Source organism: Eulemur rufifrons, chromosome 19 (genome assembly GCF_041146395.1).
Source record: "Eulemur rufifrons isolate Redbay chromosome 19, OSU_ERuf_1, whole genome shotgun sequence".
Lineage (NCBI taxonomy): Eukaryota > Metazoa > Chordata > Mammalia > Primates > Lemuridae > Eulemur > Eulemur rufifrons.
This window is the reverse complement of record NC_091001.1, coordinates 34,336,380-34,361,141: the sequence shown is the minus strand read 5'-3', so window position 1 is coordinate 34,361,141 and position 24,762 is coordinate 34,336,380. Positions and strand designations below refer to the sequence as shown.

Genomic DNA, 24,762 nt, shown 5'->3' with positions numbered 1-24,762 from the left:
CCCCAAGCAAACTGAGGTTCCTCCTCACTTGGTGGATTGCTCTTCACCTGAGATTTGGGTCGGGTTGTGAGATCTGGAGATGTAGATGTCCAGAGAGATTTCTGTGGAACCCAGACTGCCAGGCTGAAACCTTCTGATGGCCACTGTCCAGTAGGGAACCCCCATGCGTTTAATTAAGCCTCACCTGTTCTGCGCCAACTCCATCTGGGCCTGCCCTTTGTTGCTCAAATGTGACAAGTCTGTGAACTCAGTGGCCCCTCTGCCCCTGGGCTCCACAGGGCTGCCTCGGCCTGACCCTCAGACCTCAGACAAACATCTCCAACGAGCCAAAAATGAAGCAGCCCTTGGCTAACACATCTCCCAGATTTGTTGTCCTCCCTGGTATTCATCTCCGTCAGAGTCGCGTGGTTCTTTACCACCTCTACACCCTGAAACAAAGCTTTTACAATGTTCAGGCTCTCATCGTTTTGATGTCTCTCACTTAACATGAAACAGAATCATGTAACCATATATTGTTCCCAACTCGGAGAATAATTTTTTTTTTTAAAAAAAAAAGGACTGACTGTTCTATTAGAAATGACACATATACCTTTCTCTGAAACACCTCTCCAGTCCGCATAGTAAGATGTCCTTGGCGAACATAAAAGATCTCCGGCTGGAAGAAAAACACCCACCACCGGAAACCAAAGAAGTGAATGGAATCCTCATGACCAAGATGATAAGTGATAATTGGGAAAAAATCTGGAATTTCCAAGCAAAACCTGATGATCTCCTCATTGCAACCTATGCAAAGGCAGGTAGGTATGAGGAAATGGCAGAGAAGCCAGATTTAGCAGAACACTGACACCTGACGTGAGCCTCCTAATTTAAAATATGCAGGGTTTCACCGGGGCTGGCCCTGGGAAAAATGAAAACCCGACTTGCTCCTGGGCTCCAATCCCCGGGATCCAAGATCCTCCATGTATTTGGGTCCCTGATAGAGAAAGAGGTGGACAGAATCCCAAGTCCCCAAAGGAGTGAATTAATTACAAAGTGATTTAAGAGCACACAATCTGACAAACAGCACAGAAGTTCTTACAGTAAATTTTGCCAACCCAGCCAGCCTCTGTTCATCCACTAAGGTCTCCTGGAATTAACCACAGTCCTTGCCTCGAAGAAGCTCCTCCTAGTGGAGGAGGCAGATGTGGAACTGAGCACTTTCACCTCAGCTTAAAAAGGGTTGGTTCCGTTGGGTCTAAAACCTACATGAGTACACAAGTAAGGATCTGGGAAAAGGGAGGTGACGTTTACCAAAACTTTATAAAATGGTGAGTTTGTGGGAAAAGCAAGGGTTGGAAAGGGCAAAGGTGTCCCAGGCTTGTGCAGGATAGAAGAACAGGGAACGTCCCCACCAGGGAAGACTGTGCTAATGACTGATAATTCCCCCCACATTATCTGTATTTATAATTTCAGGCACTCTTCCACTCTTCATTTCAAAGTTACTGGCCCTCCCCTCACCTGAGCCTTCCTGACCCCTTCTCAGGGTCAGCCCTCGCTTTCTGAACTCCTATGGCACTTTGCACACCGCTACAGCCCTCCCTTTAAACTATTAATATCTTTCCATTATCTGGGCATATGTCTCATGTATCAGTTACTACCAGGCTTGGCTGCAAGCCACAGAGACCCCAAAACTAGTAAAGAGGAAAATGGATATTTGGTGGACAATTACTCTCTCCACCACAGTCCAGCTTTTTGCCTACCCACATGTCTGTTTACACTCCTCTTCTGTGTCAGTTAGGATTCAATTTAGCTATAAGTACTAGAAAATCCAAAAGAACACAAAAGAAACAGAAGTCTGAAGGTTGGTAGCCCAGGGCTGAAACGGTGGCTGTACTGGTTATCAGCAACCCTGGCTCCTTCTGTCTGCTCCACCAGCTTCGGGTGTGGCTTTGGATAATATGCTCCAATATGACTGCTCACATCACATGCACATTCCAAACAGTGGTGAGTTTTAGTTTTTTATTTGTTTGTTTATTTTTTTGAGACTCTCTGTTGCCCCCGCTAGAGTGCAGTGGCATGATACAGCTCACTGCAACCTCAAACTCCCAGGCTCAAGTGATCCTCCTGCCCCAGCCTCCCAGTTAGCTGGGAATAAAGGCACACGTCACCATACTGGGCTAATTTTTCTATTTTTTGTAAAGACAGGGTCTCTCCATTTTGCTTAGGCTGGTCTCAAAGTCCCAGTCTCAAGTGATCCTCCTACCTCAGCCTCCCAAAGTGCTAGGATTGCAGGTGTGGGTCACCACGCCCAGCTAATTCACAAGTGGATTAAGAAAATGTGGTATATATATATATATACTATGGAGTACTACTCAGTCATAAAAAGCACTATTATTCAAAAGAAATAATGTCTTTTGAAGCAATGTGGTTGGAACTGGAGAGCATTATCCTAAGCTAAGTAGCTCAGGAATGGACAAAGACCACACGAACTCTCTAATAATTGGGAGCTAAACAATGAGCATACACAGGCACAATGAGATGTAAAGGTCGCTGGAATCCAAGAAGAGGGTAGGGTGGGATGGAGTGAAGGGTAAAAAACTTACTTATTGGGTACAGTGAACACTGTGCTGGTGATGGGCACACTAAGAGCCCCGACTTAAGCATTATACAAAGTATCCATGTAACAAAAACATTTGTACCCTCTTAATATCTTGAAATTAAAAGAATAAATGAAATGACTGCAGTGAGAAGACTATATACATACATACACACACACACACACACACACACACACACGCACATATATATATGTCAACATCAGCAAGGAAGTAGGAAGGAAGAAATAAGGTCATGTTCCCTCCCTTTAAAAAGTTCCCAGAATTTAGTGATGTGGCCACATTTAACTGCAAGAAATACTGGAAAATGTAGCCTTTGAGCAAAGAGGCTACATGCCCAGCTAAAAATTGAGAATCTATTAATTTGAAAGAGAAGGGAGGAATGGACAGTAGCTATACAAGAAACAGTCTCTGTCACGTTTTATCTCCCCTGCAAATATTGTAGGCTTGTTAGAGCAGGTACAATGGCTAATTCATCTTTATATCTCCCTACTTTCATCTGATTGAATATTCATTCAATCAAGCTACATTAGGTGCAAAGCCCTGTGCTAGGTACTGGGGATAAAGAGAACAAAAGGATGAGTTTCTACCCCTGTTGAGCTCTTGGTCTCGCAAGAAAGCAAGTACGTGAGCAAACCATCACAAGCAGCACAGAGGGCCACTGAAGCTCAGAGGAGCGGCCCTGCCCATATTGGCTGGCACACAGAAGTCATACCCATCCTTGTTGGCACACAGAAGCCTTGCCCACCCTGGGTGTCTGGCATAGCCCTGCCCACCCTGGGTGGCAAGTGGAAGCCCCACCCACCCTCAGTGTTAGGCAGAAGCCCCACCCATGCTGGGTAGCAGGCAGAGGAGTTGACAAGTGAGCTGATTCTGCTCAACACCTAGCAAATGTGAATTTAACTGAACACATGAATAATCAAGGAAACAGAATTAAACCATGCCACGAGTGGCTGGAATAGAGAATACCTAATACTTCTAGGCACAACCTGGACACAGGAGATTGTGGACATGATCCAACATGATGGGGATTTGCAGAAGTGCCAGCGGGCCAACACCTTTGACCGGCACCCTTTCATCGAGTGGGCTCTGCCCCCACCCCTCAACTCAGGTAAGTTTGTCACCGCTGCACTGGGTCAGTTTTCACCTGAAGGAAAAATCATTTCTACAATCTGCCTTTTAGAAATTAGTTCCAGATAGAACTGGGAGGGAGTTTCAAGGGGTTTTAGGTCAAAACTTGGCTAAATAAAGACTCCCAAATTCCTTTCCTAAAATGTATGATTTGGCAGCATCAGACAGTACCTTCCCTACTGCTGCTTGAGGGTTTGTGATGTGTAACACAGTGAAAGAGGACAGGGGACACACCACATCCAGTGGTTAAAAACCACATTTCTGTGTCATTGTGCGATCAGCTCACACAGTGCTGTCTTCAAATATATTTTATCTATAACCTGTCTACCAGAGAACCAAGCTAAATTATACATATTATCCTTATCAACAAATTACTATTCTGCTTCTCACCAAATATGCTTAGAAATGCATGCTATAACACCCTTGAAGAGTTTGTAATCAAGTTGAAAATAAAGGACATGTTTTTATAAAGCAAATAGCAACAAATAGTAGCTTTTGCAATGGGAAACAACCCTGTGGTGAGAATGCATAATCTTTAAAATCAGACAGGCCAGTTTTAAATGCGGGTTTGAATTCTCATCTAGGTGACCTTGAGCAAGTTACTAAGCTTAAGCTTAGTATTTAATAAGTTATTAACTTAAAATTTAATATTTCTTCATTTGTAAAATAATATCTAATATATATAGACAACCTATTATTGATTGAGCTGATTATTCCAGCAACATTTGTTGAAAAGTTCATCTTTTGTCACACTGAATTGCCTTGGCCCTTTTGCCAAAATCAATTAACCATATATGTGTGGGTATCGTTCTGGATTTTCTATTCTGTTTCTTTCCATTATGTATCTATCTTTATGCCATTCTGATTACTGTAGTTTTATAATAAGGTTTGAAATTAGGTAGTATAGTACACAGTATAAGTCCTCCCAATTTTTTTTATTTTTGCTTTAGCTATTCTAGGATCTTTATATTTCCATATAAATTAATTCTGTGATCAAGTTGTCAGTTTCTACCAAAACAAGCATGCAAACAAACAAAAACCTGCTTGTATGGGATTGCATTTGATCTATAGATCTATTTGGGAATAATTAAACCCTGATAAAATTGAGTTTTCTAGTGTATGAAAGTGGTTTATCTCTCCAATTATTTAGACCTTTTGAAATTTCCCTCAGCAATGTTTTGTAGCTTTCATATTAAGTCTGGCATGTTTTTAGTTAAATTTAACCCTAAGTATTTTTTATTTTATGGTATTATAAATGGCATTTTCATGTTTTAATTTTTAATTATTTGTTGCTAATATATTGAAATATAATTGACTTTTGTCTTTGACTATGTATCCTACAACTAAGTTATTAATAGTTCTAATAGATTTTTCTGTACATTCTACTGAATTTTTTACATAAATAATCATGTCTTCTATAAATAACAAAAATTTTACTTATTTTTTGTCGTGTCTTGGTGTCTATTATTTCCTTTCCTTGCCTTATTGCACTGTCTAGAACCTCCAGTCCAATGCTGAATAGAAAATATCCTTGTTTGTTCCTGATCTCAGTGGAAAAGCATGTAGTGTTTCACCATTAAGTGTGAGGCTAGCTGTACGATTTTTTAGATGCCCTACATAGACTGAAGAAGTTACCTTCTGTTACTTGTTTTCTCAAGAGTTTTTAATCATAAATCAGTACTGGATTAGTCAAATGCTTTTTGAGTTGGGAATTTAACTCATTTATTTTTATTCATTATTTAGGGCTATAAATTTTTGTATGATCACTGTGTTAAATTTATTTGATTTTAATATATAGTGTTTTCATTACATTTCATTTTGACCACATCTTTTAGAATTTTTGTAATTGTATACCAGAAATGTTTAGTAGATGTTTTTAATTTCCAGATGGAAGTGCTTTTTAAATTTTTGGCTTTGTTTTATTGCTAGTTTTATTGCATTGTGATAAGAGAATATTATTTGTAAGATTCCAACTTTATGAAAGCTACTGATGTTTTATTTGTGGCTTAATATATGATCATTTTTGACAATTTTCTAGGTGCACTTGAGAAGTAGGTATATTCTCTATAATCTAAAAGATTTAATATATTAGTTATGTTGTTTAAATTTTATATATCCTTCTCTTTTTTTGTCCACTTGACCTGTTTTGCACTGAAAGTAAAAGTATCCTATTGTTAATGTGTTTCTATTTCTCTTTGCATCTGCCGTGGGTTTTTTAAAAACATTTATTTTTAGTAATACATCATATTTATGGGGTATGTATGATTATTTGTTACATGCATAGAATGTATAATAATCAAGTCAGGGTATTTGGGGTATATATCACTTTTAGTATTTATCATTTCTATGTGTTGGAAATATTTTAAGTCCTCTCTTCTAGCTACTTTGAAATATACAATACATTGTTGTTGACTATAGTCACCCTACTCTACCTTTGAACATCAGAACTTACATCTTCTATCTAACCATATGTTTTACCCATTAACCAACCTCTCTTCATTCCCCCTCCCACCCACACACCATTCCAAGCCTCTGGTATTTATCATTCTATTCTTTACATTTATGAGATCAACTTTTTAGCTCCCATATATGAGTGAGAACATGAAATATTTTTCTTTGTGTGCCTGGCTTATTTCACTTAACATAACAGCCTCCAGTTCCATCCATGTTCCTGCAAATGACATGATTTCATTTTTTTTTATCGCTGAATAGCATTCCATTGTGTATATGTACCACATTTTCTTTATTCTTCCATTAATGGACACTTAGGTTAATTCCATATCCTGGCTATTGTGAATAGTGCTGTCACAAATATGGGAGTGCAGGTATCCCTTTGATATACTGACTTTTTTTCCCCCTTTGGATAAATACTCAGTAGTGGGATTGCTGGAACATATGGTAGTTCTATTATTAGTTCTTTCAGAAATCTCCATACTGTTTTCCATAGTGACTGAATTAATTTACATTCCCACCAACAGTGTTTAAGAATTCCCTCTTCTCTGCATCCACACCAGCATCTGTTATTTATTATCTTTTTATAGTAGCCATTCTAAATGGGATAAAATGATATCTCATTGTGGGTTTGATTTGCATTTCCCTGATGATTAGTGATGTTGAACATTTTTTCATATACCTGTTCGCCATTTGTATGTCTTCCTCTGCAAAATATCTATTCATATATTTTTGCCCACTTTTTAATGGGATTTTTTTTTTTACTATTGAATTGAGTTCGTTATATATTCTTGATATTATCCCCTTGTCAAATGAATAGTTTGCAAATATTTTCTCCCATTCAACAGGTTGTCTCATCACTCTGTTGATTGTTTCCTTTGCTATAAATGTTTTTAGTTTAATATAGTCCCATTTGTCTATTTTTGTTGTTGTTTTCTGTGTGTAAGAGGTCTTAGCCATATAATCTTTTCCTAGGCTAATGTCCTGAAGTGTTTTCCCTGTATTTTATTGTAGGAGTTTTATAGTTTCAGGTCTTAGGTTTATGTCTTTAATCCATTTTGAGTTTATTTTTGTATATGGTGAAAGATAGGACTATGGTTTCATTCTTCTACATATGAATATCCAATTTTCCCAGCACCATTTATTGAAGAGGGTGTGCTTTCCACAATGCACATTCTTGGTGCCTTTGTTGAAAATCAGCTGACTGTAAATACATGGACCTATTTCTGTATTCTCTATTCTCTTCCATTGGTCTATGTGTCTGTTTTATATAAATACTATGCTGTTTGGTTACTTTGGCCTTATAATGTATTTTGAAGATAGGTAGTGTGATGTCTCTAGTTTTGTTCTTTCTGCTCAGGATTGCTTTTGCTATTTGGGCTCCTTTTTGGTTCCATACACATTTTAGGATTGTTTTTTATAATTCTGTGAAAAAAGACATTAGTATTTTGATAGGGATTACATTGAATCTGTAGATTGCTTTGGGAAGTATCGTCATTTTAACAATATTATTTCTTCCAATCCATGAGCATGAGATGTCTTTCCATTTGCTTATGTCCTCTTCAATTTCTTTCATCATTGTTTTGGATTTTTCCTTGAAGAGATCTTTCATTTACTTGGCTAAGTTTATTCCTAAGCATTCTATTTTTTTTTTTTTTTGTAGCTTTTATAAATGGGATTGCCTTCTTGATTTCTCAGCTAGTTCATTTTTAGTTTATAGAAATGCTACTGATTTTTTTTTGCATGTTGATTTTGTATTCTACAACATTACTGAATTTATTTAAGAGTTTATTGGTGGAGTCTTTATGTTTCTCTAGATACAAGATCATATAAACCACAAAGAAGAACAATTTGACTTACTCTTTCCCAGTATGGATGCCTTTTACTTCTTTCGCTTTCCTGATTGCTTTGGCTGGGACTTCTGGTACTACAATGAATAGGAGTGGGAAAAGTGGGTATCCTTGTCTTGTTCCAGTTCTTAGAGGGAAAGCTTTCAGCTTTTTCACATTTAGTATGATGTTAGCTGTGGGTTTGTCATATATGGCCTGTATGATGTTGAGGTATGTTCCTTCTATACCTAGTTTGTTGAGAGCTGTTATTAATATTATGAAGTGATGTTGAATTTTATCAAATGCTTTTTCTGTACCTATTGTGATGATCATAGGGCTTCCTTCATTCTGTTGATGTGATATGTCACATTTATTGATTTGCAATGTTGAACCACATTTGCATTCCTAGGATAAATCTCACCTGATTGTCTTGTTGTATTTTTTTTTTTTTTTATGTGCTGTTGGATGTGGTCTACTAGTATTTTGTTGAGCATTTTTGCATCTACTTTCATCAGGGATATGGACCTGCAGTGTTCTTTTTTTACTGTGTTCTTGTCTGGTTTGGAATCAGGGTAATTCTGGCCTCCTAGAATGAGTTTGGGAGAATTCATTGCTGTTCAATTTTTAGGAATACTTTGAAGAGAATTGGTGTTACTTCTTCTTTGAAAGCTTGACAGAATTCAGCAGTGAAAACATTCAGTCCTGAACATTTCCTTGTTGGGAGACTTTTTATTATTGCTTTGATTTCATTTATTGCTACTGGTTTGTTCAAGTTTTCTATTTCTTCTTAGTTCACTCTTAATTTCTTTCTGATTGGATCTGTTGCTCAGAATTACTGTGTTTCTTTGGAGGTGTCATATTTCCTTGCTTTTTCATGTTTCTTGTGTCCTTACATTGATATCTGCACATGTGAGGTAACAATCACTTCTTCCAAATTTTTTAATTTGCTTTCATAGGAGAGGACTTTTTCCTGAAGGTGTATCTATGGTGTTGTTTGAGTAGGGCACTTTGGTTTTGATTCTGGATAAGCACAGTAGTGATGTCTCTGTATGATTTCTTTGGCTGTGAGCAGCATCAGTGATGTCTGTGATTTCCTTGATGGCTTAGGGTGCAGTTATTAGTAGAGGCTGTGGAGAAGTTTTGCTGGGGACTAATGCAGTAGGTGGACTGGTCTTCAGGACCCAGTGGTGGCAGCACAGGGCTTAGCATGCCTTTCTTTGGAATCCAGTGTGGTATATGCTGGCACTGATATTAGCAGGTCCAGGTAGGCCAATTTGGGGGCCTCTGGGTGGCTTATTCTGATGCTGGTAATGTCAATAGTGGACCAGGTGGGTGGGCAGATTCTCAGGTCCCAGGGCAGCAGCTGTGGTGTGGGCAATGGCACCAGCAGTAGCAGAACAACCCTCTGCGTCCCCGGTGGTTCATGCTGGTGCTGGCAGTGGCTGTGATGGGCTGGGCAAGCCAGTCTCCTCACTCACAGGTGGTACTTGCAGGTAGGTACTAGCTATGGTGGTAGTGGTGGGGGGTTGGGCCCAACCTCAGGGCCCCAGGAGGCATGCTCAGGTGTGAATGGTGATGGACTGGGCTGGGCAATCTCTAGGCCTCTGGACTGCATGCCCTGGCACAGGGCTAGGGGGCAAAGCCAGGCTTGGTAGGCTTCTCTTTAAGTCCCTCAATATTACATGCAGGTGCTGGCTGTGATAGGCAAGGGTGGGGTGATTCACAAGCCCCCAGCAGAATGCTCAGGTGAGGAGCAGCAGTGGCTGCACTGCAGCCCTACTGCTGTGGAGAGCAGGTTTGCATTCAGTGGCAGTAGCCACATGTAGGCAGGTGGGGAACGCATGTTTTGCTCATGCTTCAGCCCTGGTGGCAAGAGCCCACACTTTGCTCACACTTCAGTCCCAGCAGCAGCAGCCTGTGCTTGGCTTGCACTTGGCTTGTACTTCAACCCCAGTGGTAGCAGCTCACAGTGATGGTGGCAGCAGTAGGCAGGGGACTCTGGGTGCATAAAAATGTGCAGTGGCTCCACTGTTGGAGGCAGTAAGGTAGCTGCCAGCATCCCATGCTTTGGACCCAATAGCAGCAGCCAGTTGCAGAGGTCATTGTGGGAAGGGGATGTCAGTGGGGCTCCAGGGATGTGGAGAGGCAGGTGCTGTTGAGCCCCAGCGGGGTCTTCTAGGGGTTGGGCTCTCAAAATGATGCCTTGCTGTAGCTGCTTAAGACTTGAGGAGTGTGTAGGACCCAGTGTGAGCTCCCTCTCAAAAGAAGTGCCATCACACAGTCTCTAAGTACCTCCCTATGTTAGTTTCAGGGCCTGAGAGGGTCAAGGAGCTTTGCCATGGCTAGGATTGCAAGAGTCAGTGTTTGGAATATGGACTACCAGGGGTCTCTCACTTACCCTTTCCTCACATTTTGGAGTCCCTCTAGGCTCCCAGCCAATGCCTTTCCTCACATTTTGGAGTCCTTCTAGGCTCCCAGCCAATCACAGCCAAGCAGGCTGCCTCAGTTTCCCCTGCTTCATTGCTCTAGGTGATTTCTATCAGCTCTCTGTTGAATTCTAGTGTGCTGTCTTGGATGATCTATTCAAAGTATGATTATTTACTCACTGCTTAATTTAGATTCTTCTTTGTAGAGGAGATGGGTAGGAGATCTCTCTGATCAGCCATGTGAAAGTCCCTCCTCTAGATTTATAATTTCTGTTATATACAAATGGTTACTTAGTTACATGGTACATATTCATGATTATAATATTTTATTGATATAATGGAGTTTACCATTATAAATTTTCTTCTTTGTCTCATATAATGCTTTTGGGGTTGAATCCTGCTTTATCTGAGTGCATTACAATCCCTACTTTCTTATAGTTTCCATTGGCATGTTGTATCTCTATCCATTATTTCACTTTAAGCCTTTATTTAGTTTATCTTCTTCACTTTTCATTTTTTTAAAGTGTGTGGAGGTTTTTTCATTTATTTTTAGGGGGTTTATTTGGTATTTAAGAAAGTTTTTATTTTCCCCCAGTGGTTACTTATTATTGTCTTTCATAAGGCCTTAATCCTCTTTTCTCTTACTTAACATTTTACTATCTGATCTGCCAGTTTCAAAGTAATCCTGTAATGTCCCCTATTAATTATACAACAACCAATCATCTTATTCAAAGTTTTAAATTGTATTCTTTCTACTTTGTTGGAACTATAAGGTTTACACATTGTTTTTCTATCCATGGTCTCACTCTTATTAATTTCTAGTTCTAGTACTATTTAATGCTAAACATTCACCATTAGTCCCTTTGATAAAATTTTCCAAGTAATCTCCTGGTTAAATGAAATTCATTCTAGCAGAATGCTCAGGAAGGGCATATGCATACTATATTCTCTGAGTTCTTTCTTGCACATTTAAAAATTTTATCTATAGACTTGATACTTGAAGCACAGCTTGCCTGGGCATAGTATCTTTCACTCACACTTTTTTTCCTTGTACTTGGCTTGTTTCTTTAAAAACTGTTTCTTTAAAAAAATTTCTTTAAAATACTTCTCCATGGTTTTCTTGTTTCTTGTGCTGTTTTTTGAGAGCCCAGTTTAATTTTCTTGGCTTTATAATTTATTTCATCTTTTCTCTGAAGGCCCTAAGGATTTTTTCCTTACCATAAAATATAATAACATTTTATGTTTCAGAGTTGATCATTACAAATCAACTTTCCCTGATACAACATGTTAACATGTAAATACACACACACACACACACACACACACACCCCACATTTTTTTTATCTACTCATCAGTTGATGAGTACTTAGGTTGGTTCCACATCTTTGCAACTGTGAATTGTGCTGTGACAAACATTCAGGTACAGCTGACTTTTTATAAAATGACTCGTTTTCCTTTGGGTAGATATACAGTAGTGGCATTGCTAGATTGAATGGTAGATCTACTTTCAGTTCTCATAGCAATCTCCATACTGCTTACATAGCAGTTATACCAGTTAACATTCCCACCAACAGCGTAAAAGTGTTCCTTTCTCACCACATCTGCACCTAAATCTATTGTTTTATGACTTTTTACTAATGGCCATTCAGACAGGGGTAAGGTGGTATCACACTATGGTCTTAATTTGCATTTCCCTGATAATTATGTATGTTGACCATGTTTTTCATGTTTGTTGGCTAATTATCTATCTTCTTTTGAGGAAAGTCTGTTCATGCTTTGCCCACCTGTTGATGGGGTTATCTGCTTTTTGCTTACTTATTGTTTGAATTCCTTGCAGATCCTAGTAATTAGCCTTTTGTAAAATGTATAGTTTATGAATATTTTCTTCCAATCTGTAGGTTGTCTATTTACTCTGTTAATTATTTCCTTTGCTGTGTGGAAACTTTTTAGTTCATTAAGCCCCATTTATTTATTTTTGTTGTTGCTGTAATTGCTTTTTGGGGTCTTACTCATAAATTCTTTGCCTGGCCCAATGGCTAGAAGTTTTTCCATGATTTTCTCTTCTAGAATTTTTATGATTTCAGATCTTACATTTAAGTCTTTAATCCATTATGAATTAATTTTTATATATGGTGAAAGATAACGATCCAGTTTCATTCTTCTGCATGTGGCTATCCAGTTTTCCCACCACCATTTATTGAAAAGGAGGTCCTTTACCATCTGTTTGTCAAAGCGTTTGTGTATGCTTTGTCAAAAATCAGTTGGTCGGCCGGGCGCGGTGGCTCACGCCTGTAATCCTAGCACTCTGGGAGGCCGACGCGGGTGGATCGCTCAAGGTCAGGAGTTCGAGACCAGCCTGAGCAAGAGCAAGACCCCGTCTCTACTAAAAATAGAAAGAAATTATATGGACAACTAAAAATATATATATAGAAAAATTAGCCAGGCATAGTGGCGCATGCCTGTAGTCCCAGCTACTCGGGAGGCTGAGGCAGGAGGATCGCTTGAGCCCAGGAGTTTGAGGTTGCTATGAGCTAGGCTGACGCCACGGCACTCACTCTAGCCTGGGCAACAAAGTGAGACTCTGTCTCAAAAAAAAAAAAAAAAAAAAAAAATCAGTTGGTCATAGCTTAATTGTTTTTTATCTTTGTTCACTAATCTGTTCCATTGGTCTACATGTTACCTTTACACCAGTAGCCTGCTGTTTTGACTACGATAGCCTTGTGGTATTAATATAATTTGAAGTCAGGTAGTGTGATGTATCAAGATTTGTTCTTACTGCTTAGGATTGCTTTGACTATTTGGGCTCTTTTTTGGTTCCATATGAACTTATTTTTTCTAGATCTATAAACAATTATGTTTATATTTTGATTTGAATTACATTGAATTTGTAAATCACAGAAATGCAAAACATCATCTTTGACTACAATGAAAACCTCTATACATACAAACTAGAAAACCTAGAGGAAATGGATAAATTTTTGGAAAACACCTCCCAAGCTTAAATCACGAAGAAATAGAAATCCTGAACAGAGCCGTAATGAGTAGCAAAATTGAAACAGTAATAAAAATTGCCTTTCTTAAATTTTTATATAAATCTATTTTCCCTTGCCTACCTTATAATTTAATCTGCATATCCTATGTTATTTTGTATTTTTTTCTTGTATTCCTTTCTTTAGTTCAATTAAATCTTTATTCATTTCTATTCTTAGTTTTTATTTCTGATTTAGGATTATTTTTTCCTATTCCTAGATATTTTTTAGAATATTTAATTTAGTTTAAAGTGTTGTGTTACAGTTACTGGTGGGCGGGGGAGGAGGAAGACTGAACATGCTCTATTTTTCTTTCATTTCTGCAGGATCTCTAATTTTCTCTACCTAAATTTCTTCTTTGTTTTCATTGTCGTGTGTCCAGGGATAACTGCCCCTTTTCTATATATCTGATTCCCTATCTGAAGCTATGTTCTCTAAGGCTGCCACTCCTGCCTTACTTGCAAGACCCTTCCCTGAGCTTGATGCAGTGCTTGATCAAATCCAGCCTATATTCAGTATTTTAGCGTTTAGCATTGAACTTTCTATTTCCAGGAATGACTTTTTCTTGCTTTATCTATATTTCCTTGCCTCTCTACAGTTTTTCACAAAGCCTCCTCTCTATGACTTTCCACACCCACACACTGACTGATTACTAATTCTGGTTCTCACATTAATTAACTTGGAAAAATGACTTGATCACTATAAGGCTCAGTATTTCATCTAAAAATATATCCCATGCTGGCACATGACTGGTGCCTGTTGTGGTTCTTGGTCTTGAGAGTAAAAGTTGAAAGAAAAGCTGAAGCTCTTTAGACACAGTTGCTAGAGCTGAACCTCCTTCCCTTCAAAGGGATGTCCACTCTTCATCTGCCTTTCTTCCACTCCTTATTGCAATAATGGAAAAACTCAAAGGACAAAATATTCAATGGTTTGTTGGGGTCATAGTTCTCACCAACCTCAAACCTTCCAAAGCATATTTATTTACCTACACAAGCACACACCAATACCCAATAAGTAAAGGGGAATAATCTTGCCTCCATAGTATGCAATATCTCATTAGTGCTTCCCTATACCAGAATGAACAATAAAGTTGTCATTAGGAGGAAAACAGAGACATGAAAACTATTAGTTTAGGCAAAAGGCCAATTGTTTGGTCAATCTTATTCCACATGATTGACACAGCAATAATATTGAATCCATGTACCTGATGGGAAATGTTTGGCTGAATGGTGTGGACTTATTTCCCAGGTCTGGACCTGGCTAACAACATGCCTTCTCCTAGAACTTTGAAGACTCATCTGCCTGTTCAGATGCTACCACCTTCTTTCTGGAAAGAAAATTCAAAGGTAAGAACAGCCAACTCTTCAAACCCAGTTTTGATCATTATGACCAAATGTCTCTATCTAAGTAGAAACAATCAAAGGTATTAGAAGATAAACAACCAGTGGAGCTATAGGGCACATGGTGTCATTACACCACATCCCCACACACTCTGTTCTTCAAAATATTATTTCTGGGTACACATTGGTAAGTTTTCAAACAAAACCATTCTGATTTTATACCAACTAAGCCACATGCAGAGAAGGTAATCAATGAAACAAAGCAGGTAGTTCCTAAGGAAGGCTGGTATCTTAGTTCGGGTCCTCTAAAAAGCACTTGCCAAAGCAGAGTTAGATGTGAAAGAGACCTATCTGGGGGAAGATCTGCGAGGGGAAAAATGGAGCAAGACAAAGGAGTATGGAGAACCATAAGACTATGATGCACTTTCTGACCCCTGTGAAAGAGAGGCAAGGAAGGAGGGCTGGAGACTCAGACTGCAGTGCAGCCCTGAGCAAGATTCAGCCTCCTAAGTAACATAAAAATCTCAATTGCAGCACTTTCCTTTATCCATTTAGACTTGTGGATTATTTGAGTGGGAAATGACTTCAGAGAGATTAGTCTAAGCTTTTCATGTTATGAGGGTGTGGAAGGCTGAATAATGTTCACCCAAAGATAGTCTACATCCGAATCACCAGAAGCTGGGATTGTTACCGTATATTGCAAAATGGACTTTGCAGATGTGACTAAGTCAAGGATCTTGAAATGGGAAGATTATCCTGGATCATCTGAGTCCTAAATATCATCACAAGTGTCTTTGTAAGAGAGAAGCAAGCAGATCAAAGAAGTGAATAGATGTGATCATTGAAGTCAGAGGCTGGAATTATTCAAAGAAAGGGTCAAGAGCCATGGAATGTAGGTGGCCTCTATATGCTAAAACAGGAAAATGAATTCTGTGCTGGAGCCAACAGAAGGAGCCTGCCCTGCTGACACGTTGACTTTAGCCCTGTGAAACCTGGCCTCCACAACTGTGAGAGAATGAGTCTGTGTTGTTTAAAGCCATTACATTTGTGGTCATTTGTTACAGCAGCAATGGGAAACCAATACAGATGGACCAATAGACTATCAGATATTTTATTTGACATTGAACTCCACGCTGAAAGTATATTTGAATATGTTCCCTGTCTAGCTCAGAGCTTGCCCTATTTCCAGTTTCTCAAGCCTTGAAGGCAACAACCAACATAAGCATTAAGAAATATTTCATATTACACAAAATATACTTACATAATAAGACTTTGCAGTTGTATAATACTTTTTGGTTCCCTAAATGCTTTCATGAATATTAGATAGAAATCCAGCAGCAAGAAAGGGGGCAGAGAAACAGAGTCATGCCGGGACTATGTTTATCTGAGAGAGCAATGAGGGAACACAGTTGAGAATGCAATAGCCTGGGGCAATTTGCTAAGAGGAAATTGGACTGGGTGATTGGCTGTGTTGGACACACACAGAAGTTCTGTTGAGTAAGTGAGACACAGGGCACAGACACTTGAGAAACCACTGCTGTGCTCTTCCTCCCCAACCCTGTAGAGAAAGCAGACAGCAGCTGGGATGGGAACCAAGGTGGTGAGGGAGGCAGGGGACAGCAGGACAAGAAGCCAGGAAGTCAGCTCTCCCCAACCAGACCACACCACTGCCCTTCCTATGGGAATACATCATCATCAACAGCTCCAAAGAGGAGCTAGGCACTGCCCTCAGGGCTCCTTCGGTGTTATCAGCCATGGAAAATTGGGAGTGAGCATTCATCTGTAAGGCTAGGATTCATCTTGCAGAAATTAGAATGGATGGCTAACTGTTTTAGCTCCTCCCTTCCTATACCCTCCTATCCTATTCCTTATTTAGTGAAAGCCAGCGGGAGGGCCTTCTTTAAGCACTGAAAAATACCATGTGCTATGGTCTGAGTGTGTCACCCCAAAATTTATATGTTGAAATCCCAACCCCCAAGGTGACAGTATTAGGAGGTAGGGCCTTTGGGAGGTTATTAGGTCATGGGGGTGGAGCCCTCATGAATGGCATTAGTGTCCTTATAAAACATGGCTATCTATGAGGAAACAGACCCTCACCAGACACAGAATCTGCCAGCACATGTATCTGGGACTCTACAACTTCTAGAACTGTGAGAAATAAATTTCTGTTGTTTATAAGCCACCCAGTCTATGGTATTTTGTTATAACAGCCTGAACAGACTAAGACACCATGGGCAGCCACCTTAATCTCCAGAAATATCATACTTAGCATGACTGTAATATGTAGCATGCAAATCAGGACACTTTTATGGGACAAAAGGGGTGAAGTGTTCTTAATAATCATGCTAAGACCCCAGCTGTAAATTAGAACTGTGCCTAGACAAACTGGAAGAGATGGTCACCTTAGTCATAGAAAATGCTACATGTCCAATTACTCAAATGGGATCGCACAAGATTCTACAAACAGGCTTTCTAAGATCACGGTCCTCATCACTGAATAATATTTTTCTGACTTGCTTTCTCTCTGCCTCTCACTCCCCTTGCTGGCTGATTCCAGATTATCTATGTGGCTAGAAATGCCAAGGATTGCCTAGTGTCCTACTACCATTTCTCAAGAATGAATAAAATGTTGCCTGACCCTGGTACGTGGGAGGAATATGTTGAGACATTCAAAGCTGGAAAAGGTAAGTGAAAGAAAACTGTGAAAAAAAGAAAAAGAAAAGAAAACTGTGGGTTTGTATTTCCTTATTCATTCATCTGCAATATTAGAAAGGAAGATGACTTTCATTGAATAGCTATATTTATCAATGTCTTGTAAGGAAGTAGACAGTACACTCAAACTGGGTCATCTGGGGAGACTTTATCAAAGAGACTATTTACAAAGATATGGGCAGAGTTTAAGGAAACCAACAAAGGCTAGTGCAGTATTCTGGGGAGAGTACCAGCAGGGAGCCTTTGTTCCTCAGAGGCAGGAGAGGACCCCTTGACAGGAGCTGAGGCCTTTGGTGGGGGAAGCAGTAAGCCACAGTGAGCCAACAGGAAGGGCATCAGGGAAATAAATACAATGTCCTCCTTCTCCTTCTGCCTCTACAAGCCTTCCAATACTTCTTGCTGGCAAAGTCCAACTATAAGCCTGAGGGCAAAGGAGCCCACTGACAGAGTCTATCCAGGTCAGTTCAGCAGGCACTGAGCAGGGGGATGTGGATGGAAGGTGGATATGGCAGGACCATCAGAAGATACCCATTGCACCTCACTTCCTCCCGTTTACCATCATAGGGAATGAAGGTGCCCAAATATCTGGTAATTATAGATTTTTCAGAGTAAAAGGCTTCTTTTCAAAATCAACCAGTTAAGAAACAATGTTTGTTATATAATATTGATCTATGCATTAAGCAATAATGCAAGAAAAATAAAGATGTTGAATCCCTGGCCACAAGATAATCTTTCATGGAGTAATAAGTTCAAAGGTGGAAATATAAACCAAGAAATCCAGGATATTTTTTATCATCTCCCTAAATTTTCTTTTAAAAATCCCTGTCTTCTCCAAATAAGAATTCTTCCCAGGGTCTTTGTCTTCTTTTTGCAATTATTAAATGTCCTCTTTTATTTAAGAAATCCATGCTCATTTTATAAGTTTCAAGTTGACATTGACATCCCATCTTTCTCCTTCTCCTCAGTGCTGTGGGGTTCCTGGTATGACCATGTAAAGGGATGGTGGGAAGCCAAAGACCAGCACCGCATTCTCTACCTATTCTATGAGGACATGAAGGAGGTGAGGGCACTGTTGTCTCCATGATATCCTCCCACATCCTCAGATGCAACAAATCCCAGTTAGAACACTGGTACATGGGCTTGCCCACAGAAGAATTCTTCCATCTCCCTTTCCATCTCAGTTTCACCCTCAGAAGCTCTAACTACTTTTTTGGTCTTCTCAATTTTCTTTGCTTCAGTTTAGTTTCCAGAAGATCCCTCTTCCTCAGGAAATGGCACATGTTTTATAGTCAAATCAACCTGTTGGATCCTGACACTTGTGAGCCATATTTCTTTACCTACAAAATGGTATCATGTCTATCTCATGAGATTATTGTAAAGATTTACACAATCATATTTGAATAGTGTACATGCTTATATTCAAGAAATGTATATTTTTCTCCCTCTTCCACACCTCAAATCCACACCACAAACCAAAGTCTAATCCATATAAACATTGGTCAGATTAGTCCCATATATTAGGACAGTGGCCTGATTTCTGCATTTTAAGTCATTGTGTATAAGTGGCATCACAAATTCACTCTCATAAACCAGTGGATTATTGTCCTATAATTATAATACTACCTCCTATGCCAATGCTAAGAAATTTAATCAAAAGCTATGCCTTCTTCTCTTTCTGCATCTCTGATAAGAAAGAACCAAGAAACAAGGATTTACATTTCTGGATCAGCTTGAGATTTCTTTTATTTATCCTTTAGTGACCTTCTGTTAAACTCATAGACTCTTTTTGCTATCTCTTGTATGATGGCAAATACTAGAGCTAATCATACTGTGCTTCACCACCAACATTGTTCCTCCTTCACACAGCCTTCCCTGACCTACCCAGGGATATCACTGTTCCTTCCCACCAGATCTCCTGGCACCCTCTCTGTATGCAGGCAGCATGTGCTTCCTCAGGCAGGAGTTCTGTTTATGTTTCATTCTCTTCTTGCAGGGGAAGCCTCTTGAGGACAGCGACAGCCCTCATCTGTGTGTTACTGCAGCATTTGGGACAGTACAATACCTTGCACTAGCAGTCACTTGAGAAATATTTGTAGAATATATTTGAATTGATCCCTTAAGTCATTCCTCTCAAACACTGTTTGTCCCAATAGAACATTTTCCTAATGGGAGACCCAAAATAATTTGTTTGGTGTGACTGTCCCACATATAGGACCTAAAGCGGGAAATTGAGAAGATATTGAAGTTCCTGGAGAAAGACATACCAGAGGAAGTTCTGAATAAAATCATCTATCACACCTCCTTTGATGTGATGAAGCAAAACCCAATGGCCAACTATACCACTTTGCCCACCAGCATCATGGACCACTCCATCTCCCCTTTTATGAGGAAAGGTAGATGAGATTTATATTCTAAGATGCCAAATATGACTCCCTGGTCCCCATGGTGTGCTTAGATTTCCCAGAAATGTTTCATAATCTGTTATTCATTCTTGCCAGCAACACCACTGTACAATTTTTGAGAGGCAAACTTCCTGTTTCTCCCCATTCTTGTTGGAGTCCTAAGAGTACGTGCTTACTTCTCCCTGTTCTCCCTCAGCAATCACTGAGATTTTTCCTTGTTTCAGGGATGCCTGGGGACTGGAAAAACTATTTTACTGTGGCCCAAAATGAAGAATTTGACAAGGACTACCAGAAGAAGATGGCAGGAAGCACCCTGACCTTCCGCACAGAGATCTGAGAGCAATTAGAGAGTCTGTCGTGGACTTTTGTACTAGATTTTAGCCATTTAAGCCTCGTGATCATGGACGCTTAAACCAAAGACACCCTTCCTCCAATCTGGAGCTGTTCCACACTATCTGTGGATCATATGCCACCATGGTAGTACTTCATCAAAATATAATCAAATTCTGGGTAGAAAATTTTTAGTTAAGATACATGATCATTCATGTAGACATATACTGCATGATAATGTACTCACCTGTCCTCAGGCAAAATAAAGGTAACTTAATTCCGTCACTAGTTTGTAACAGTCTGGCCTCCCAGAGGCAAAATTCATGAAAAGAAATGAATAAATAAGAGTAGAACACAAGAGAAAGTGAACAAGAGAAACAAAGAGGATTGGAAGTGGGCACTAGGGAGAACGTGAAAGGGGAATTAGTTTTTATTCTTAACATTCAAGAATGAGACACAGGATGGTCCAACTCTGTTGGACATTAGATCATGAAGTGCGAAAGATAACATGAAGAATGGAACCCGGTGAGCTGAGTCTGACTCAGAACGTCCCAAGAATAAAGAGAAAGGCCACAGCTGGGCAATGAGGAACCCAGGAAGAACAAGAAATTCAGCTCACGTCTGCAGCCAAAACAAGCCTGGAATGCAGAGAAAGATTTTTTTTCTTTCAAATGGACTTCTTAGAGAAAGAAAGTCTTAAATTAGCTCAAGGAAAAATAAAATAAAATATCCATTACCTTCTGCACTTTAAGAAAAATTTGAGACTGGGCGCGGTGGCTCACGCCTATAATCCTAGCACTTGGGAGGTCAAGGCGGGCAGATCATTTGAGCTCAGGAGTTCGAGACCAGCCTGAGCAAGAGCGAGACCCCGTCTCTACTAAAAAAATAAAAAGAAATTATCTGGACAACTAAAAATATATGGAAAAAAATTAGCCAGGCATGGTGGCACATGCCTGTAGTCCCAGCTACTCGGGAGGCTGAGACAGGAGGATTGCTTGAGCCCAGGAGTTTGAGGTTGCTGTGAGCTAGGCTGACACCATAGCACTCTAGCCTGGCAACAGAGTGAGACTCTGTCTCAAAAAAAAAAAAAAAAACTTCAATCTATCTCTGGGAAAAATAATTTTTTATACTTCTTTATAAAAGGGATCTGCAAAATTGTCAGCATTGTCAGGTTATTCAGCTACACATATAATCATGTTCTGTTTCTTCTTTTTTAAAAAACCTGTATAAAGAAAGTATTTGCCATCATTTACACAAGTGATATAAAAATCAGTACTTTTTTTTTAATGTCAATAATGTACATTTTATAGGATGGGTGATATCTGTATCACTAAACCATGCCATACAGAAAATTGTCTACTCCACCCAGTAACAAACTAAGTGCTTTTACATTCTTTTATCTTTCCACTTTCTAAGGTAAGCATGCAAATACTGATGCAAATATTCTAGTGTAGCGTTTATGCAGAGTGCTGAGCTGCCCTGAGGAAAGGCATGGTGAACTGAACCAGCGTGATTCAAGAGCAAATAAATTTTTGTCAGTGAACACCCACACCAAGTGTCTTAGGTTCACATTCCAGGAGCTACCCAAAACTTTAGATAGCAAATACATAATAATTCCCTTTTTGACTACAATAGGGTCTGAGCATATAGAGGGTACGGATAAGAATATAGGCAATGGGTCTAGCGTTTGCAAGTAGGAAAAACTTGCCTTTCTTCCTTTATAAACTATAAATTGTTTTACTTTAATTGTAAAATGAATTCTATTCTTCATAAATTTCAGTCACAGAAAATATTTTTGCACTTCTGTCTCATAAAGCTCTGCTATATCCTTTTAAACAATCCTTGAAGTACCATGAAGAAGAAATAATGTTTTCATTCAATTTTAAAATACGTTTGGTCCCATCCTATAAAATAAAGATGATGGAGAAGATGACCATCCATGTATCCTAGATAATCTAACATTCTCAATGGTCATGGATACATTCAAAATAAATTTGTTCTAACCATATATTACACATATATAAACAGAGAGACTCCTGAATATATCACAGTCATAGAAGATCAAATTGTAAATGTTCGTGGGTAACTTACTTTGGAACCATTCACTTAGAAGACAAAAAGCAGCAATGAACCCCAGCATGGTGGCTCACGCCTGTAATCCTAACACTCTGGGAGGCTGAGACAGGAAGATCACTAGAGGCAAGGAGTTCAAGACCAGCCCAGGTAGCATAAAAAGAACCTGTCTGTACAAAAAAAATTTTTTTTAAATTAGTCAGGCATGGTGGAGGGCACCTGTAGTCCTAGCTACTCAGGAGGCTGAGGCAGGAGGATTGCTTGAGCCCAGAAGTTTGAGGTTGCAGTGAGCTATGATGATGCTACTGAACTCCAGCCCAGTCCAACTGAGTGAGACTCTGTCTCAAAAAAAAAAAAAAAAAAGCAGCAATGGGAAGTTAGAATCATTTCAGAATGATTCTAGAATTTTTGAATGAGAATTAGAGAAATCAGAAAGATCACACCATTCAACAATCTCACATTTTGGATGAGAAGACAAGAACCAGGGAGCGAGGAGTGACCCCCACAGACAGGTCAGTGTGGACCCAGTTAAACTGGGATCCTCCAGCCCCTGACTAGTGCACCGTCCCCTACCCACTGTCGGAATCACGCAGATACAAGCGCCTCCTCTTGGGACTGCATCTTGCTCTTATTTAACTCCTCTTAGCACGTAGAACAATCTGAGTGTTCTATGGATCCTTTCTGATTATGCAACAAATTCCAAAACTTTTCTAACAATCTGCTTAGAAAAAGAAAATCAACAAAGCCTGGGTGGGCATCCACTTAGAAAGGCAGTTTTTCCCTGAGAGTGTCTCTGGATCAGAGCATCTTTGTCACAGAGATGTCTGTGAGCAGGAGGGAGCCCTGGGTAGAAACTGCCCCTCCCCAAAGTTGAGGGAAGCCCAGCTCTGCCCTCCACCCTGTCATGGGCCTCTTGGGCCTTTCTTCGCTTCCTAGGCACCCTATGGATTCCCCCTCCATCCTTCCGGACCCCACTGTACCTCCCACGGGCCACCCTCCTCTAAGTGGACCGAGCTCCCTACTCAGCACCAAAGTCTCTGTCCCTGTTTTACCCCTAATAAACTAGGGTGGGTTTTGCTGTTAACAACCTTTAAAACATCTATCTGAGGCAAATTTTAATCCATATAAACTTGCATATCCTGAACTGAAGTATGAGGAATGTTAATAACAAATGACAGGAAGGTTAGGCATAGTAATAAAAATTCTTAAACCTTTTTAGGTATTAAAATAATTACCTTGGAGGCCATTAGACTGAGGTGCCCCAGTGCCCTGGGTTCCTATGAAAGCAAACCGAAACCGAATCCGGTGTAAATGGTCTTAACCAAAATCAGAAAACACCAGCTGACCTCCAACTAGGGACTTTCTACTTCCTGCTTCACTTTAACCAATCAGATATTTCCTCTGCCCTGCCCTTGCCCGCTCACACTATGCATCCCCTGGTCTTCCTTTGGAGGATAAGCAAATCACTCTGGTTTGGAGCTGCTGGATTCATGAGTTCTTGTCTGCTCGAACAAATGCATTAAAATTTTAATTTTTTTTTTTTTTTTTTTTTTTTTTTGAGACAGAGTCTCACTCTGTTGCCCAGGCTAGAGTGAGTGCCGTGGCATCAGCCTAGCTCACAGCAACCTCAAACTCCTGAGCTCAAGCGATCCTCCTGTCTCAGCCTCCCAAGTAGCTGGGACTACAGGCATGCGCCACCATGCCCGGCTAATTTTTTCTATATATATTTTTAGCTGTCCATATAATTTCTTTCTATTTTTGGTAGAGGTGGGGTCTCGCTCTTGCTCAGGCTGGTCTCGAACTCCTGAGCTCAAACGATCCGCCCACCTCGGCCTCCCAGAGTGCTAGGATTACAGGCGTGAGCCACCGCGCCCGGCCGCATTAAAATTTTAATATGCCAAAGTGTACCTTTTAACAATTCCTACTCTATTTTTATGAGCTTTGTGGAATTAGAGTTTATGTTAATGTTAGAGGGATCTGATGACCAGCCTTCTTCTCCAAAGAGGTTCAATCTAAGTGGAAGGTCCTCCCAGGCCTTCTGTATCATGGTGCCCCCCTCTCTACTCATGGGTTGTTAATCTAGGCTCACAGAAATTGGCCACTGTGGCTCGTAGGCCAAGTCCAGACATTTGGTATGGCTGGGAGCTACAAATGAACTGTTTTTATATTTTTAAACAATTGTTATACACACAACAGCAATGACAAAGAAGGATATGTGACCCACAAAGCCAAAAATATTTACTACCTGGTCTTTTACAGAAACTGTTTGTTGACCCCTAGATTAGGAGAAGCCCCCAGCCAGGTGTGCCCTGTGGGCAGAGCCCCTGAAGTCAGCCATGTGCCTAAATCACCCTGCTCCATGGAGGGAGAACAAAGGAAGGAACGAAGGGGAAAAAATCATGCAAATTTTAAGCCAAATTTGGCTTTCCAAATGAATGCTGACAA

At 39.9% G+C, this 24,762-nt stretch overlaps 1 protein-coding gene across 1 annotated transcript; it reads left to right on the top strand.

Moving 5' to 3' along the window:
- The first annotated feature begins 625 nt into the window (after nt 1–625).
- Nucleotides 626–20,251, top strand: SULT1C3 (sulfotransferase family 1C member 3). Its single transcript, XM_069494736.1, has 7 exons — nt 626–797; nt 3,577–3,705; nt 14,709–14,806; nt 17,358–17,484; nt 18,478–18,572; nt 19,725–19,905; nt 20,139–20,251. The coding sequence occupies exons 1-7, from the start codon at nt 626–628 to the stop codon at nt 20,249–20,251; spliced, it is 915 nt and encodes a 304-aa protein (XP_069350837.1).
- Nucleotides 20,252–24,762: the final 4,511 nt, after the last annotated feature.

What these genes read in the sequence shown, in the direction of transcription:
- SULT1C3 (XM_069494736.1), top strand. Translation starts at nt 626, where the DNA reads ATGTCCTTGGCGAACATAAAAGATCTCCGGCTGGAAGAAAAACACCCA. An exon ending in TCTGGAAAGAAAATTCAAAG is followed by an intron (nt 14,807 to 17,357) that starts GTAAGAACAGCC and finishes GGCTGATTCCAG; the next exon opens with ATTATCTATGTGGCTAGAAA. An exon ending in TCTATGAGGACATGAAGGAG is followed by an intron (nt 18,573 to 19,724) that starts GTGAGGGCACTG and finishes TCCCACATATAG; the next exon opens with GACCTAAAGCGGGAAATTGA.